Source organism: Arctopsyche grandis, chromosome 12 (assembly GCF_051622035.1).
Source record: "Arctopsyche grandis isolate Sample6627 chromosome 12, ASM5162203v2, whole genome shotgun sequence".
Taxonomy (NCBI): Eukaryota; Metazoa; Arthropoda; class Insecta; order Trichoptera; family Hydropsychidae; genus Arctopsyche; species Arctopsyche grandis.
In genome coordinates, this window is record NC_135366.1 from 227,822 (window position 1) to 245,078 (window position 17,257).

Genomic DNA, 17,257 nt, shown 5'->3' on the forward strand with positions numbered 1-17,257 from the left:
TATGTGCAATTATTGAAAGATTGAAATGTGAATTGAAATGGAAGATGTACGTTTAAGATAATTGAAAGAACTGTCAATCTGTCTTCATTCATAGTATAATATATCTAAAATAAATTATTCTATTTAATGAAGAAAAGCACCGTTCCAGTTCTGATGTTAACCTTGGAATCGTAAGAGTTACCTTAATAAGTTTTGATAATTCACAAATAAAATTTAATAAATTTATTAAAACTTTTTTTAAATTTTTCTAGCATTGGATATGCTTTCACTTCTTGACTAGGTATTTTTTTAAGAGAAGAATTTTCCGATAACTAAATGACTTATAAAAGTGCATCTTTTCTTCATATCGATACAATAGAATTGCATACGCTTTTAGCTTCTGACATTTGAATATTTTCATTGGCATCAATAAAATTTTTAATTTTCAATATGACCAGATTGTACGTTCATTCATTGTGATAAATAAGATAATTACTGAGTAAGGGAAGATCCATAAACGCAAAGTAAATAAATATTATCGTGTATAAGTGTCAAAATAGGCCGGCAAACGGCAATTGTCCAAGTGAAACTTGACGAAATAAAGTGCCTGTTTACTTTACCTGGCTTACTTTAACGAGATCGTAATTGACTCATTTTCTAAAGAAAAAAATTTGGAGAATTTTTTTATTTATTTTTCGCTATATTTACAATCTGTTTATTTAAAACATTAAGTAAATTTTTATTTTTCGGTTTAATTTGGATCAATTTTATCCAATGGTTATCCGTCCAATTTAGGTTTTTTTTAGTAAAATGGTGGGTATTTACATAAATAGTATTTATTAAACGTAAATGAAATATTTCTACATATACATATGCTATTTTATTTCTACAACGAAATGGAGAATAATATGGGAGAAAAGTTGAAGAGAATGTACGTCTGTCAATTTGTTTCGTGAACCAGCCAAGGCTTTTCATTCCTCGTCATCTTCAGTGGATGTTCTTTCTTGATCTGTTTTTCCTCTTTTAGGCGCACTCCGCCGTTTTCCAGATGCTGCAAGAATTTTTCTACCTTGCCACCCGCAATGGGTTTAATGTCGCATCTCATTTCGATTATTCCAAACTGTAAGCATCTTCGCGCTAAAATTCTCCCCAGGTTAATGTGAGCGCAGGTGTCCGCATATCTGTAGAGTTGTTTCTTGATGGCCCATTCCGCCGTACTCGCTTCGATGACCGGTCCGTTTTCAAAGTGCACAACCTTCGCGAGAATATGTTTTCCCGAAGCTTCGAGTACCAGCCTGAAATGAACAAGAACACGTAGAGTGAAAACGGGAAATCATTCACGGTGTGATATACTCGGTATGGTAACTACATACTTGTGCCAGAAACTCCTTCCTCTCTCGTCCAGGTGATAGCCGTCGGGTCTGTAACCGATACGCAGCTTCTCCAAATTTCGAGGGTTCCTGTTGAACACGACGGGGGCCACGGAGACGGCGGGACTCGCAGAAGCCGCGGACGACAAGCAGCGACGCAGCATTTCGCTCGCTTCTCCCCGAACCCTGGCTTATTCTAGGTTATGTCTGATCGGCCACAATTGACGTTTCCCACGGCCGTAACCTGTCGGATGTCGCCCTACATCAAAAATAGCGTTTATCATTTTTGGCATTTTGCGATAGATGGTTCACTGGTCGGGCTCACGTTTCACACCCAAAAACCAATGATCTCGATGATCTCAAGTGAAAAAGTCAATTATGGCTCATATTTGATGCTATATATTTCGTGTTAGCTGTATATATGTACATACATATAAAGAAATTGCAATGAGACGTTTAGTTGCTAAATCCACGACGTCAGCGAATAAATTAATATACAAATAAATTTAAACAAAATAAAACTATTCAAATACATTTAATAAAATGTTTACTATTAGATTGGCCATGTTTAAGCGGTTTATATTACAAATACCGAGCGAAGCCGGGTAAAAACACTATTAAGTAATAAATAGAAAGATAATTGAATAATGTAATAAGCCGAGCAAATGTCGTAAATATGTTCGCGACACGCTCTCTGAAATATCGATGATATCCACCCAAGGCAATTTGATGGGTACTGCCAGAATTATGGAGGGGCGTGTGGCTCGCCAAAGATTTCAGATTACGGCCTTGGAAAACAAGAAATAGCGTTGGAACACGCTGTATTTGATAGCTCCATCAAATACCGTGGTAGATACCTTTAGTGTTAACCAGAGCGGCTCGTGAAAATTCATAGTGGTGGGGCTGCAGAGATAAATCAGGCTGTAGTAGCTTGTTAACCAAACCAGTGATCGAATGAAAACAAAAATTGCATGCATATGTACTATACTGGGAGGTCTGCAGCCCGCAGCCTATGTAAACGACAAAAATAGCATGCATTTGTACTGTGCTGGGGGGACTGCAGCCCTACAGCCCATATGGACAAGCTACCACTGGTGTTAACGCTGCCTATCCGGTCTTGGAAAACAAGAAATAGCGTTCGAACACGCGGTATTTGATAGATCTATCAAATACCGCGGTAGATACCTCTAGTGTTAACGCTGCCAATGATTGCAAACCACTCGGCTGCATGCTCATTTCGATTGAATTTTAACTGTTTGAATTTCAGTATGTACGAAAGACGACATTTCGATGTACATTGATGATTGGCAATTCTTAAAACTGAGTTGGATCTTTCTGGCAAGTTTAAAATGGCAAAAGCCGAGACAAAAATATGAAATGAGCATGCGGCCGCTTGGTTTGCAATCGTTTGTAGCGCAGGGGGGTGCCAGATGTTTCGTGATCGAGATTTTAGTGACTTGATAAATTTGACGAGGAATCGTTTCAACAATGAAATCAGATTAATTGGCAAATACAGAAGTACTTTTGAATAAATTGTTTTCGATCGAGGTTAGCCCAGAGTTCGAACATGGGGACCTCTCGGTGCATGAACGCAACCACCGAGCTATACTTCGTTCTCGCCGTCACTTGCCTCTATATATATGAAAATGATGTTTATTTGTCGTTGAACGATAGCTTCAGGAGCTGTAATGTGTGTATATGTATGGGTGACCAGTGGCTGTGTGTGTGTCGTCGTCTCTCGTTCAGCTCGCTCTGGAGCACGTGCTGGAACAGGACGGGGTGGGGAATTAGACACGTCAAGTCGGTTTTATCCTCGTTTATTAAGGAGTAGATGGCGAGCCGGGGAGTTTCTCGGCGCCTGTGCCCTTTTATGGCGGGGGCTGTGGATGAGTACGCTGGCTGGTCAGGCAAGGTAGACCAGCCACGCCAAGACCGTCTCGGCCGGCGGATGGCGAGCGTCTGAGAGCTCGCCGTGTTCGAGGCTTGGGTCGAACACGTGGTCGAGTATAGTCGGTAGACATAGTCGATGAGGCACGACTATGGAAGAAGCCATACTCCTTCTATTATGGAGGGCTTCTATGATGCTGTAGGCGGGGTAGGATGTGTTGACCGTATCCCAGCCTAACGAAACACTGTTGTGCTTGTTTTAATAAAGTTTTATTGTTTGCCTAAATATTGTACAAAGGTATTATATTTGGGCAAAAGTATGTCGTTCAGCGGTCTCTGGATATGGTAGAGTGTCGCTGGCTCGGCATTCGGCTATGTTCAGAAGGTCTCTGGATGCGGCAGTGTGTTGCTGGCTCGTTCGTTCGGTTATGTTCAGAAGGTCTCTGGATACGGCAGTGTGTTGCTGGCTCGTTCGGCTGGTTGATCTTCCAAGTCCGCGTAGTGTAGTGGTGGCAGGTCAGGAGCTGGATGTCGACTGGTCTGCTGCTGTGTGTCGACGCTTGCTGCTGTGGGTCGACTGGTCTGGTGCTGTGTGTCGACGCTTGATGCTGTGGGTCGACTGGTTTTGGGAATGTATTCTGCGTCGCAGTAAATGTTTTGATGAATGTGACGAGATTCCCACAATGCCAATGAGCGCTCGCCGTGATCGCTTGGGTGGATCACGGGGCCAGCCTGCCTTGGTTCGAGGCCGGCTTTTACGAGAATCTAGCACGACTGACAGATGATCAGAGCAAAAGAGAGAAAACAAAAGCCGAAGCCGTAAGAGGACAACTAACGGCCATGAGGGTTTTTGGCTCGGACAGTCGTCATCCCTTTCATGCCCGGTGGCGTCGATCGAAGACATTAGTGTTGATCGAGGGTGGCGAGCAGGGTGTGCGGTGTGCGGCGTGCGGGTTGCTGGTGTTGGTGTGGGTGTGGGGTGTGGAGTGCGTGTGGGTGTGGGTGTGGACAGACGGCGCGTGTAAATAAATAGAGGGGCGTGGGCGGCGGGAGCGGGAGCGAGAGCGGGGCGCGCATATGCGAGTTGTCGGTGTCTGTGTCTGTGTCTGTGTCGGAATTGCGGAGCGCGGAATCTGCCCTCACCCTCATGTCCGCGGCAGAGGCGACAGGAGCGGGGGCGGGGGCCGGAAGCGGAAGCGGGAATGGGGGGGAAGTGGGGGGCGGCGACGCGGCGTCCGAGTGCTCGTCGGGGAGTACCTTGCACGAGGGCTCCGTCATCTCCACGGTTCCCGACCGCCACGGATTCCTGGGAGGAGCGCAGTACAGCCCCGAGCCGTTAGTCTCTCTCTCTTTCGCTAGCCTGTTGCTGCTCTTTCACTACTAAATACACATCAGTCAGCTCTCACTGCTCACTGCTCACTGCTCACTGCTCACTGCCGACTGCTGATCGCCCCTTCGATCACCCCTTCGTGCGAAGAGGTGATCGAACATCGAAACATGTTTTCCTTATTATGCCCAGTATCTCGTCATAATTCAAGTCTATTCTACAGAACCAACCGAGCGGGAATTTTAAATTAATTTGTTTTCGATTGTGGTTGAAAGAATCGAAATCGAAATCCGATTATTATGCGTGGTAATGATTGCGTGCGTGTAACTTTTCCCCGAAATCGACATAATTTTTGTCGAGGCTGCCAATTAACGAGTGGTGAGTTAAATGGTGACGAGTGGGCGTCGTGGTCGATGATTGTGACATTGGTGTGACCTGTGTAGCACGATTGGTAATCGTTTATAGCTAGCTCTTTAGTCGTTATCGTTTTGATCCATCTCAATTTGCCGTTTCTGCGTGCACGTTGCCGACACTACAGCTCCGCCTTTTTCTTTTCAGTAAACGAACTCTATCGCCGACCACTATATTGAGAAGAGAACAGAAATGGATCCGCATGCTGAACAACTGGGAAGGGTTCATGACCAAAAATTACAAAAAGGTTCGAGAAAGATGTCGCAAAGGAATCCCGGCTTCTGTGCGAGCGCGCGCCTGGTTATATCTCTGCGGTGGGCAGTTGCTGATGCAGCGTCACCCCCAGCTGTATCAAGAGCTCCTCGAGGAAACCGGCGATCCCAAATGTATGGAAGACATCAAAAAAGATCTGCACAGACAGTTTCCCTATCACGAAATGTTCGTTAACGAAGAAGGACCCGGGTAATTATCTATGTACTCGCACATTCATATATCTAATAGTATTTTGACTCATTTTATGATTGTCGTGCCGGATGCACAATATCACTTATGCGTAATTGTACAATATCGTATATTCGATCATTCTCTAATTTTTTCGCTCGCCAATTCAATTCACACTGGTGAGATGAAAGATAGATTTTTTTTATTAAACCAAAAAGTAAAATCTATAAGCGTCCAAAACTGATGTAAAATTGACTTTCTGGGAATATCATATTATACTATAAACTAGTGTTAGACCCGTTGATTTCAACAGGTGGTTTCGAAAAGGAATTGAAACTCGAATAAAAATAAAGTTAAAGATATTGAATCGACTGGTTTCGGAAAGAAATTGATGCACGAAGTGATTACGAATTACGAATTAAGTTTTGTGCATCGCCGACCCCCCGACGCCTTTGCCCCCAGCGCCCCCGATGCCTCCGTCGCTCCGGGGGCTTCGCCCCCAGCGCCGCCGACGCCTCCGGCGCCCCCAGCACCCCCGATGCCTTCGGCACCCCGGGGGCTTCGCCGCCAACGCCTCCGGCGCCCCCAGCGCCCCGATGCCTTCGGCACCCCGGGGGCTTCGCCCCCAGCGCCGCCGAGGCCTCCGTCGCCCCCAGCCCCCCCGATGCCTTCGGTACCCAGAGGGCTTCGCCCTCAGCGCCGCCGAGGCCTCCGTCGCCCCCAGCGTCCCCGATGCCTTCGGCATCCCGGGGGCTTCGCCCCCAGCGCCACCGACGCCTCCAGCGCCCCGATGCCTTCGGCCCCAGCACTGCCCCCAGCCCAAAAAATTTTGTTCCCCATACTGGTTGACGGTTGATCGTCCGTCACATATATACATACAAATATATTTAGCGACAGTCCGTTTTTATATATAATATACTTCATTAAGTCATAAAATTAATTCTCAAAAAAAAGCAATCGATGAATTCCCAATGAAAATAAGTGACTATTTAAAAAAAATTAATTACTTATTCATATGTATGTTTGTATATATATATATATATAAAATTCAAAAATTCTGTACGAAATATCAACTCGAGAATTATATCTCGCGATTCTGTAAAAGGGTTACCGGCCAAGAAAGTGGTAAAAGGAAGAGTATGGGTATTTCTCTAGGTTACACGACAATTGGTGCAAGTCCAAAAGGTTCAACGACAAAATGTACCCGAAAATTAGTGCACTGACAAAATGTACCCGCGACAAAATGTTCACGCGACAAAATGTCCAAGGAAATAATGTTCGAGCGACAAAATTTTCAAAAATCCTAAATTTTTAAAGTTAATTTTAAATTATTATTATTTTTCAATTTAAATAAGTAAATATTGGATACGGTTGAGAACACCTGTCATTTACACTAATTAAATAACGCCCGCGATGTGTACGATAAAAAGTAAATTCATTTTAAATAAAGAAAATTTTGGAGACGGTTGAGAAGCCCTGCCATATAAACTGATTCAATGTAATCTGCAGTTCATACGCTTAGAAAGTATTTTTTTTTTCAATTTAAATAAGAACCCCCAAAAATTAAACTAATTCAATGACATTTTAAAATGATATTTAATGAGTCACAATGACATTCGCTTAAAATGTAATTGTTCAATTTAAATAAGAATATGTTGGTGCGGTTGAGAACACCTGTAATTTATACTAATTTAATAACATCCGCGATCTATATGATAAAAAGTACCATATACATCGATAAATAGGAAATAGGAAAATTTAGGATTTTTGAACATTTTGTCGCTTGAACATTATTTCCGTGGACATTTTGTCGTATGAACATTTTGTCGCGGGTACATTTTGTCGCGTGAACATTTTGTCGCGGGTACATTTTGTCAGTGCACTAATTTTCGGGTACATTTTGTCGTTGAACCTTTTGGACTTGCACCAATTGTCGCGTCCCCATTTCTCTATCCCACTCCTTTCCTTTTGGACATACCAGGGTATAATTTCTTTGATCTTTAGAGAAATCTCTCACTGTTGGGATTTATTTATTTATTTTTATAATAGTTTTGAACCATTGTGGCATTACAGGAAGAACCTAATGCGCCACAATGGCCTACATTTGAAAAAGATAAAAAAACATGATATAAAAACAAGTAAACTGTAAATAAAGAAAAAAAGCAAAAGCAGAAAACATGGTAAAATAAAATAATAAAAAAAAAACAAAAGAGAAAAAAAATAACAAAAGTGTAAAAATTAAAAATAAAATCCATAAATCCCATTCTTTGTTTACACTGAACAAAATTAAAATAGTATATAAAAATATACAAAGGAGAAAGAAAAAGTAAAACAAAATATAAATAAAAATAAAATCACAGCGAGGCCCAAATGGAAGAGAGTAGATTAAGATTCCACTCATTCATCACATTCAAATTAAGAAAGTAATGATGAGCGCAGGTTACCAGATAAATATGTTAAGATAATATCCGATAATCTACGCTCCCCAAGGTGGAAAATATCACATTCAGTGACAGCAGCAACGATTTCATTGAGAAGTCGAATAGCTCTTGGAATAGGAGCCATTCGAAAAAGAACTGTGCGAGCAGCAGGTACAACCATCAAATGATGATGTCTACCACGCACATAATTATTAGGGACATAAAGTCCCAACTGTTCCAGCAACAACGGGCATGACGTATTACCACGCAATAGCTGGAGAACGAAACGAATTAACGAGAAGTTTCTCCGAAGTTCAAGAGAATTATACCCAAGCATGCCCAAAAGGAAAGGAGTAGGATAGAGATATGGGTAGTACCCATACTCTTTCTTATAAAGAAAACGAAGAAATGCTTATTGCATTTTTTTTGATCTTGATCTCCCAAATTACTCGGGTGTGTGGTGGACATCATAAATTGATGGTAATTCCTGTGCCTTGCATCATCTCATGTTCCAAGAGACATCCACGTTTTCTATAAAAAAAAAATTACCTTTTAATGAGTAAATTTTTAAAATCTTCGTAATTGTGTTTTTTTTTTTTAGCGTATTTCACATTTTCAACTTGTTCCTAACGTTGTTTTTGCAGACAACAAGAACTTTTTTCAGTGCTGAAGGCGTACTCTGTGCTTAATCCCAAAGTTGGATATTTTCAAGCACAAGCGCCCGTAGCCGCTTTCCTCCTGATGCATATGCCGTCCGTACAAGCTTTTTGGTGCCTAGTTAGCATTTCTGATAAATATCTTGCAGGGTATTACAATCCCGGACTGGAGGTAAACGTTTTTGGATGACTCACATACAGTATATCGTATTGTACATTTTCCGTATTAAATCGCTGAGATTTCACAGGTATTACAGAAGGATGGAGATATATTGTTTGCACTGTTGAAACGAACGGCCCCGTCTGTACATCGTCATTTACTACGCCATCACGTTGAGCCGTCGTTGTACGCCACCGAGTGGTTTTTGTGCGCTTTGACACGAACTTTACCTTGGGATTGTTTGCTGAGGCTATGGGACTGTTTTTTATGTGAAGGAGTGAAGGTACTAACTTGCCCTCAAATATGTGCATATGTATTATAATTGAACTTTGACCGTTATATTTATACTTCCGTATTAGGTTTTATTTAAAGCGTCGCTCGTGATTCTGCAAGGATCCCTCGGTTCGGCAAAAGTGCGAAAGAGAGCTGCCGGTCTTTGTGAAACTGTCGAAATTTTGAGACATCCACCCGAAGGTATACTCTCGGAAGAATACCTCATATATCACATGGCTCGCTTAAACTTGACTGAAGAAGATTTTGAACTCGAGCATCAAAGACAAACCGCCAAAAGAAAGTTTACCAGCAAGAGGTAACCAATTTTGAAATCGGAAGAGTCACATACGTAGAGTAAAACATTGGCGATAACTTTTTTTTTCTTTTTATTTTAATTTTCTATTGTGTTGTGCACATGTTTTCTTTGTGTTCGTTTTTATGAAATGTGTCATTATTAAAAATATTATATTTAACACTTGGTTACTTGGAGTCGAAAAATATCAATATCAATATTGTAAAAAGAGATAGAGACTTGCTCGAAAGGTTCATATACATATATTATATAATTATATAATGCATACATATATATATATATCAAAAAAATTTTCATACATTTATACATAATTTACGAACATTAGAGGAGTAATGATTTTTTTTTTTTTTAAATAAAAACTAATGTATGTAGAGGCATATTATAAATATAGAAAAAAAATATCAAAAAATATTTCCATACATTTTAGTGCGGCTAAAGCAATTTACATTCCAGGTGCATTTTGAAAGTCGTAACTGATTTAGGGTAAACGTTTGTGACTGACTGCAAGGTGTAGCGTAAACTTAATGTGATTTAACGTAATGAAAACGAAAGTGAATGTAAACATAAATAAAGTCGGGCAAAGAGTGCTGGTCCACATGCACACGTGTCTTATCACTTCATGTCTATCGTAAAATGTGTAATAGAAAGAGTGTCTAAAATGAACCCAACCACAACTAGAACGTTGTGGATTTCACATTTCGATTATCTCGTGCGTAGTCGTAACAAAATGGTTAGACACGGAGAAAGCGTAGAATTTCAGGATTCGGGATTTAGATATTTGGCTTTCCCGAAATGACAATGAAAATAATTCCGTCAATTAAAGATAATATAAAATATATAGTGATATAGAAATGTAAATATGTAACATTGTATGTATGTATGTATGTGTGTAGTGTTGTGACGCTTGGCCAGAGTTTGGAGGAAGAAATGCAGATGCAAATGCAAACGGGCAGCCTAAACTGTTGGCTATGCTAGTCAGTGAAATATAACTTGTAGTCTGTCTTGATTTCTTCTATAATCGAATACATTTCACATTTCAAACAGACTTGTACTGTAGTTAACATAAAATATATTATAGATAGGTGTAATTTTCTTTATTACTTTATTACTGTTTGTTTACATACATATGTAGATATATGAGAATACTTATAGATAAAATATTTCGTTGCATATTTTAAATATTTATGTGTGTGTTAAGTTTCAGTTAACTATTATTTTGCATCAACTTGCGTTTAAATAATTTATTTGGTTTGGCCGAAGGGCTGTTTCTTTCGAAATTAAAGTGCACACGAATCTCAACATCGTCAACATTAAGTTGGATTTAGATAAAAGTTACGCTCTCATTTTTATGTTTCTATGTATGTAATAATACTTATCATGAGAGATTGGCAGACAAGTTGCTTTTGCCCAAAAAAATGGTTCACTATTGCCAAAATCTTTTCTTTTGCTCTCTTGCTTTGTCGGACAATAGTGAACCATTTTTTGGTTCACTATTGGAAAAAGCAACTTGTCTGCTTATCATAATAGTGAAAATTATCATAGAACAGTCAATTGAGGTAAAATATTATACACGCGTGTGTAAATGTTGTATTATCCAAACACTAATTAATCATTCACAAGTATTATTGTCAACTATTACGTAATTGTAATGTATGTATGTATATTATTAATTAACTTGTGTATATCTACATATTTATTTATAGTGGTTAAAAACTTTCAGGTGCAATTTTTGTATTTATTAAGACAATAAATTTTATTATTTGTTATTCGACAAACTAATATGTAGTTTAAAAGTTATGTTATTTATTCACATAAGCAAAATACAGAATATTACGTATACACTTACATATATCTCATATGCCAAAATAAGGTTATACATACAATTAAATTAAACAAAATTTTTCCAATAAATAGCGACAAGTAATTATTATGTTTAAGATTCACATTTGATTACTACTTTTCATCTTCTATTTTCTACGTATCATATTATATGTATATGTATTTATTAATATATGTTCATACATATATGAAATCATTACTTTTTGAAAAATGTCTTTGTTTCTCGTTGATGCAGTTTTTATTTTTAATGTCGAATCTCAAATAAAACAAGTCATTTTGTTGTACATATGTATCAATCAAAAGTATAGTTCTAATAAAAATGGCCATTTTTCTCTTCAGGACGTGTCGTAATATATTTTTATTCTTAGATGAGCATATTGCAATTACAACGAAGCGATTTATGTCTAGATCTATATATTTGTTTATATGTACCTATGTAATTGTAATGTAATTATTCGTGCAATAACAATTCTTTCTTGTAATCGGTCTTCCCCCAAAAGGCAATTGTAAGATTTTTTTAAATAAGAAAATTATTAATAAAATTTAACATTTTCTGTATATCTGGTGATTTATTGTGAAAGTTAAATATTAACTGTAACTTCGAGAGTACAAATTTGAATAAAGAAAATACCTTTGTATAAAATATACCAATGTTTTTTTTTTCATTTTTGCGTTATTGAGTAGACAGAGTGGGGCATGTACATATTTACATCTAAAATATTGAACATAATTGTCGCGAGGTGAGTCATATGTATGTCACAGTGAAATTATAATTTCACTGACTCGAGTAGTGAATACGGATGTAACAATAGAATTACAAATTCGCTTCTCAATATCGGTGAATTTTTAATTCGAACGCTAATACACCATGCAATAGTGCACGTCGTACTACCAACCCGCCGTGTATTCCAATGATATGATAAGATGCGAATTTTCAAGAAAGTCGTTTGCTGATCATATGTGTGCTAATCAGTTTCAGTTTGAAGTGAATATAAAAGCGTTGTTCGGGTCTTCGTAATCATAAACTTTATTTTTATAGTACGTTATATCAATTAATTATTGAATCGTAAAGCATTCTATGAAATAATATTATGTTGGTATTTCACTACTGACAAAAATTATAATTTCACAATGGGGACCAGTGAATATCTAATTTCCGTAGTTTGATTTGATTTTTAAATGCTTTTTATTATTACGAAATTATGTTCACAATACATCTTATATCTATTTTAATAGCTACTGATCTACTGATCATTTTCTATTCAATTTAATTTAATTTGGTTATTGTAACATATTCAATATTGTACATATGCATTTAGACACATGGAAGTGTATAATTTAAATATGTGCAGGTATAGATGTAGAAATGCATCTAATTAGTTTATTTCCCTGTGAATAAACTAGTCTCTTAAAACTGCCCCTCCTGTCGAAATGTTGTAAATTGCAGTTTGTTGTCATTGGCTGGAAATGCAGTAATGACAGCAATTGATCGGCGGTTGGCAGCACTGATCTTTCGTTTGACAGTACTGGGTGGTGTGGTGTCAAGTCTTGTAAATTTTGAATTTTTCAAAAATAATTTAGAGTAAATGCCAAAATGCTATCGTCTATTCTCCGAGAGCATCAGGCCAAGGAAGCAGCCAAGAAAGTGGTTCAAGGTACTGCATTCGTACTGTTGTTTATTTATTTTTCTGCTACTTTGTCTACTCTTAATTGATAATAATTATATTATTCGATCGCTATTGCAGAACAGAAACGCAAAGACGCTGTAGCATCAGCCAATAATCTAACGCAGGCATTGGTGGATCATTTAAATGTCGGGTAGGTGAAGTAGACCGTCATTATTTACTACAGTTGACACGCATTCGATCCCCGCTGTGGCACAATTAATGGTGGACAGTTATAATAAACTAAAATAACCAATTATCATTTTGTGTTCAGGGTTGCTCAGGCGTATCTAAACCAAAAAAGATTAGACGCTGAAGCGAAACAACTTCATCAGGGAGCTATCGGATTTGCCAAGCAGACTCAGCAGTGGCTTAATTTAGTCGAAAGTTTTAGCAGTGCTCTGAAAGAGATCGGCGATGTAGAAAATTGGGCTCGGACTATAGAGAACGATATGAAAGTAATTACCGATGCTCTCGAGTGTGCATATAAAGTAACCCAGGAGACTCGATGATTCTTTTTGTGCAATTTTAGCTTGAAGCTTATAATTTTTTGCGTTAATTTTAATCAAAAAGAGTGTCAGTGTACTGGAAATTTCAGTAGAGGTTGCAAATAATCTTTATTTAATAAGCTTTGAAACCTCTTTTTTTATATTTAACGTATACATATTAAGTTTTGTTATTATATTTAAGTATACTTGTACAAAATAAAATAAAAACTTGAATTTCGTATTTTACTTTCAATAATTCTGTATTAATATTAGAAGGCTGTTTTCACACCTTTTTTTAAAGATGAAATTTAATATTATTATTATATTATACATATACGGGTCTCACATGCTTTATACATTGTTAATTGGAAAATACTTTTACCAGATTGACCAAATATATGTAATATCCATACACATGATAAATATGACTCAAATGATGTATTTATGTATGTATGTATTATACTTACAAAACATTTTATTTATTGTTCAAGATGCGATTTTTTTTTTCAAATAATACTTTGCAAATACAATAAAATCCATTTAAAGATTTTAGCTTTTGAATTTGTATTTTTGTATTTCTTTGATTTTGGGTGTACACATTCAATAATAACCTTTCACATGACTTTTTTTTTTTAAAAAAAGGTGCCGAACTCATTTCTTGTTTGGAAAAGATTATATTCAAATTACATTACATAGAATATTCATTTGAAACAAAAAATACTGAGACAAAAAGGTGCCGGAACGCTTTTTATACATTTGACGAATTGTACTGTTGGCTAAAAATGTACTGTAAATAATAGTAGTAGAACTTGGATGCATAGATGGTATAAAATATTCGTCCGCACTGTACAATTCATGTATTTAGAATACAATGTGCCAAACCACAATGGTGGAAATCCTTGGTTTCAAGTACTACGACTTTGGGTAAATAGATGGTGTGAAATATTGTTTTTATCGATAGTTGTGTCAGTCAGACATTGCATGCTGTTGCGTCTGGTCGCTCTTCGTCGGTTCTCCGATTACGCTCAATACAATTACAGGTATTATACTATATTTTATTTTATATTCTCATTTTAATCACAATAGCTATTTACTTTCATTGTTTTTATCATTCTGTGCATATCTCTTCATACATATAATGGGTAATTCTTATCGTCAATGCAAACAGAGTATAGCGAAGTCAGATTTATAGTGAAAGTACACTGATTATATTTTTGTGTTGCAACAATTTAATCAAATGTAAAGCCGAGTATTGATTTTTCTTCTAGATATCACACACACTCACAATTACGTCTAATTACTTAATTGCTTTATTTCAGAGTAAACATGAACAAACTTAAAGATTCTCCTAGAGTTCTGTCCATCCAAAGCCATGTAATTCATGGGTACGTCGGTAACAAAAGTGCTACGTTTCCCTTACAGGTGAGTTAATTTATAATAATATTTTTGTTACACATATATATGTATTATACGAGTATGTACATATTGTGAATTGCTGTGTGACAGGTATTGGGCTTTGAAGTGGACGCCATTAACACAGTTCAATTTTCTAACCACACCGGTTACGAGCACGTTAAAGGACAAGTCGTCAACGGCACCGAAGTGATGGAGCTGATGGAAGGTTTGTCGCTCAACAACATCGACCATTATACTCACCTCCTGACCGGTTATTCCAGAAGCCCTGAATCACTTCTCGAGGTTGCAAACATTGTGAAAAAATTGAAAGCGAAAAACCCCGATTTACTCTACGGTCAGTGGAATTTCATTTAGTTGATATTCTAGCGGTGAAGACAGTATTAAAAATTATCCACCTGTTTTTTAGTGTGCGATCCCGTAATGGGCGACAACGGTAAGATGTACGTGCCCCAAGAAGTTTTACCCGTGTATAGAGATACCGTAATTGGTTTGGCCGATATACTTACCCCTAATCAATACGAAACCGAGTTGTTGACTGGAATCAAGATAAATAACTTGAAAGATGCCCGTAAGGCTATACAGAAGCTTCACGATGCAGGAGCAAAAATTGTAGTATTATCCAGCAGCGAGTTGGGAGACGAAAACAACATGATAAGCATCGCCAGTATCGTTAATGGTAATTATGTATATAAAATTGTGTTGTGTGTATAGATAACTCGGCTAAATGGTAAATAGTATCCAACTCGATGGGTCATTACATACATAAATAGTTGGAATTGTAATTTTAGGAAATTGTTATTCGATACGCTTCCCAAAATTTGCTGCAAACTTTACGGGCACCGGTGATCTGTTTGCCGCCTTGATGTTGGCATGGACTTACAAGAGCGATTTAGATATCAAGTCGTCGTTGGAGAAGACTATCTCTACTATGCAATGCATATTGAAGGATACTCTGGATTTTGCCAAAGGTAATGCGATTTGAATTCGATTAATGCGATTTCTATGTACATATAATATTGTATGTGTGTATGTATTTTCAGAAAAATATGGAGACACGAAATTGACGTCTGATAAGGTTGAATTGCGTCTCATACAAAACAAGAACACTATCGAAAACCCAATCATAGAAGCTACGGCTACCATTGTTGAATAATTTTTTTTTTATCGTAAATGTTATACATATATCAACGACAATAATCATATTGTGACTTGTAGGAAATGTGTTTGTAAAGTGTATTTTTAGCTAGTTACTTGACCAAAATTAAAGGGCTTCCCATGTTTATCGTTTTGTAAAGCTTTTGTTAAGTTTTTCCATGTGAACATATCATATCATATCATATATATGTATATGTATATGTACACTGTTAACATTGTATTGTAAGTGTTAGCTATTTATAGATGTTATAAAAATTATATGTATACATATTTATAGCTTTAAAAAAATAAATATATACAATATATATATATATACACAATATACATAAAAGTTATTTCAATGTTTCGTGGAGATAAGACGAATAAAAGAAGTGTAAAAAATATTCAGTATTTTTTTTAATTTATTTTTTAATCACGCAGTTGCATCCGATTGTCATCATCACAAATACTACGATATTTACGTTTCTATATATAATATAGGTTTTAATATGTATGCTAAATTTTTGTAATAAATAATTAACATATAAAATAAACTAATTTATATTTAAATTTTACTTAATATTTTTTATACTGAATGAGAAAACATTTATATATGTAGATAATAATAAAAAATAAAAAAAATCTCTATATGAAAAACAATAGATAAAAACTCAACGACTCATTTTTTTATATATGTACATAACAATGTAATATTTGATATATAAAATCAATAATTATACAATGAGAATAAGCTGTTTCTACGCATTCTGATTTTTATGAGACGGGACGAGACGACGACGATAAAATGTATCACTTTTGTGTATACATACAAAAAAATAGATTTGATATCAGTTTTCTTGATGAAAAAATATATAAAACGGCTAATTTTAAAAATTCAGGGTGTTCAGTGTTCAGATCGGCGGATCTTGAAATAAATTAATTCAGTATGACTCTTCTTAAATGTATACATTAAAAATTCAAGGGCAATTTGAATAAATTTCTTATCGAACCTATGAATTTCGTTAAGAAAGCTTTATTCTTTTAATAAATACAGGTCTACAAAATTCATTGACTTTTTTTTATAAATTATAATATCATTATCACAAAATCTAAACAAAGAATCATCAGAAAACCATTCAGCCACATTAGAGTTATGTATTATACATACGTACGTATAGTACATATGTATGAAATACGATAGAGTAAGTTCAAGTTTGTAGTAGGTTTTTTACTAGTTGATTGTTCTGAGCCGTAAGTTTTGTGTAATAATTTGTTTTCAATTAATGACTGTCTTTGAGTATTATGATGAAATTCGTGAAAAGAAAGTCAGTAAAAAAGGAATATTTAAATAGACAGTAAGAAAGATAGATAACTTAGGCCACTGAGACGATGATTTAGCAGTTTCCTCTTCTTCTACACAAGTTACACGTTCGACGCGCATCTCTGCACGTACACACAAACAAACAAACAAACATACAC

General features: G+C 36.6%; 4 protein-coding genes across 4 annotated transcripts; 3 read left to right on the top strand and 1 right to left on the bottom strand.

Annotated features, from left to right (window-relative positions):
- Positions 1-186: 186 nt before the first annotated feature.
- On the bottom strand, positions 187-4,618 carry mRpL18 (mitochondrial ribosomal protein L18). Its single transcript, XM_077442384.1, has 3 exons — positions 4,494-4,618; positions 1,353-1,608; positions 187-1,274 (listed from the first exon to the last, which is right to left on the bottom strand). Exons 2-3 carry the CDS (start codon positions 1,511-1,513, stop codon positions 920-922), a joined length of 516 nt encoding a protein of 171 aa, XP_077298510.1. The 5' UTR covers positions 1,514-1,608; positions 4,494-4,618; the 3' UTR covers positions 187-919.
- On the top strand, positions 4,318-12,094 carry LOC143920144 (TBC1 domain family member whacked-like). The gene is made up of 9 exons (XM_077442861.1): positions 4,318-4,571; positions 5,122-5,436; positions 8,480-8,663; positions 8,740-8,934; positions 9,011-9,240; positions 9,691-9,720; positions 9,811-9,946; positions 10,131-10,211; positions 11,954-12,094. The coding sequence occupies exons 1-9, from the start codon at positions 4,384-4,386 to the stop codon at positions 12,092-12,094; spliced, it is 1,500 nt and encodes a 499-aa protein (XP_077298987.1). The 5' UTR covers positions 4,318-4,383.
- On the top strand, positions 11,835-13,787 carry Blos1 (biogenesis of lysosome-related organelles complex 1 subunit 1). Its single transcript, XM_077442117.1, has 3 exons — positions 11,835-12,731; positions 12,822-12,894; positions 13,015-13,787. The coding sequence occupies exons 1-3, from the start codon at positions 12,671-12,673 to the stop codon at positions 13,250-13,252; spliced, it is 372 nt and encodes a 123-aa protein (XP_077298243.1). The 5' UTR covers positions 11,835-12,670; the 3' UTR covers positions 13,253-13,787.
- Positions 13,788-14,202: 415 nt separating this feature from the next.
- Pdxk (pyridoxal kinase) lies at positions 14,203-16,352 on the top strand. Its single transcript, XM_077442410.1, has 6 exons — positions 14,203-14,268; positions 14,548-14,650; positions 14,735-14,978; positions 15,051-15,320; positions 15,433-15,612; positions 15,685-16,352. The coding sequence occupies exons 1-6, from the start codon at positions 14,210-14,212 to the stop codon at positions 15,795-15,797; spliced, it is 969 nt and encodes a 322-aa protein (XP_077298536.1). The 5' UTR covers positions 14,203-14,209; the 3' UTR covers positions 15,798-16,352.
- The last annotated feature ends 905 nt before the right edge of the window (positions 16,353-17,257 follow it).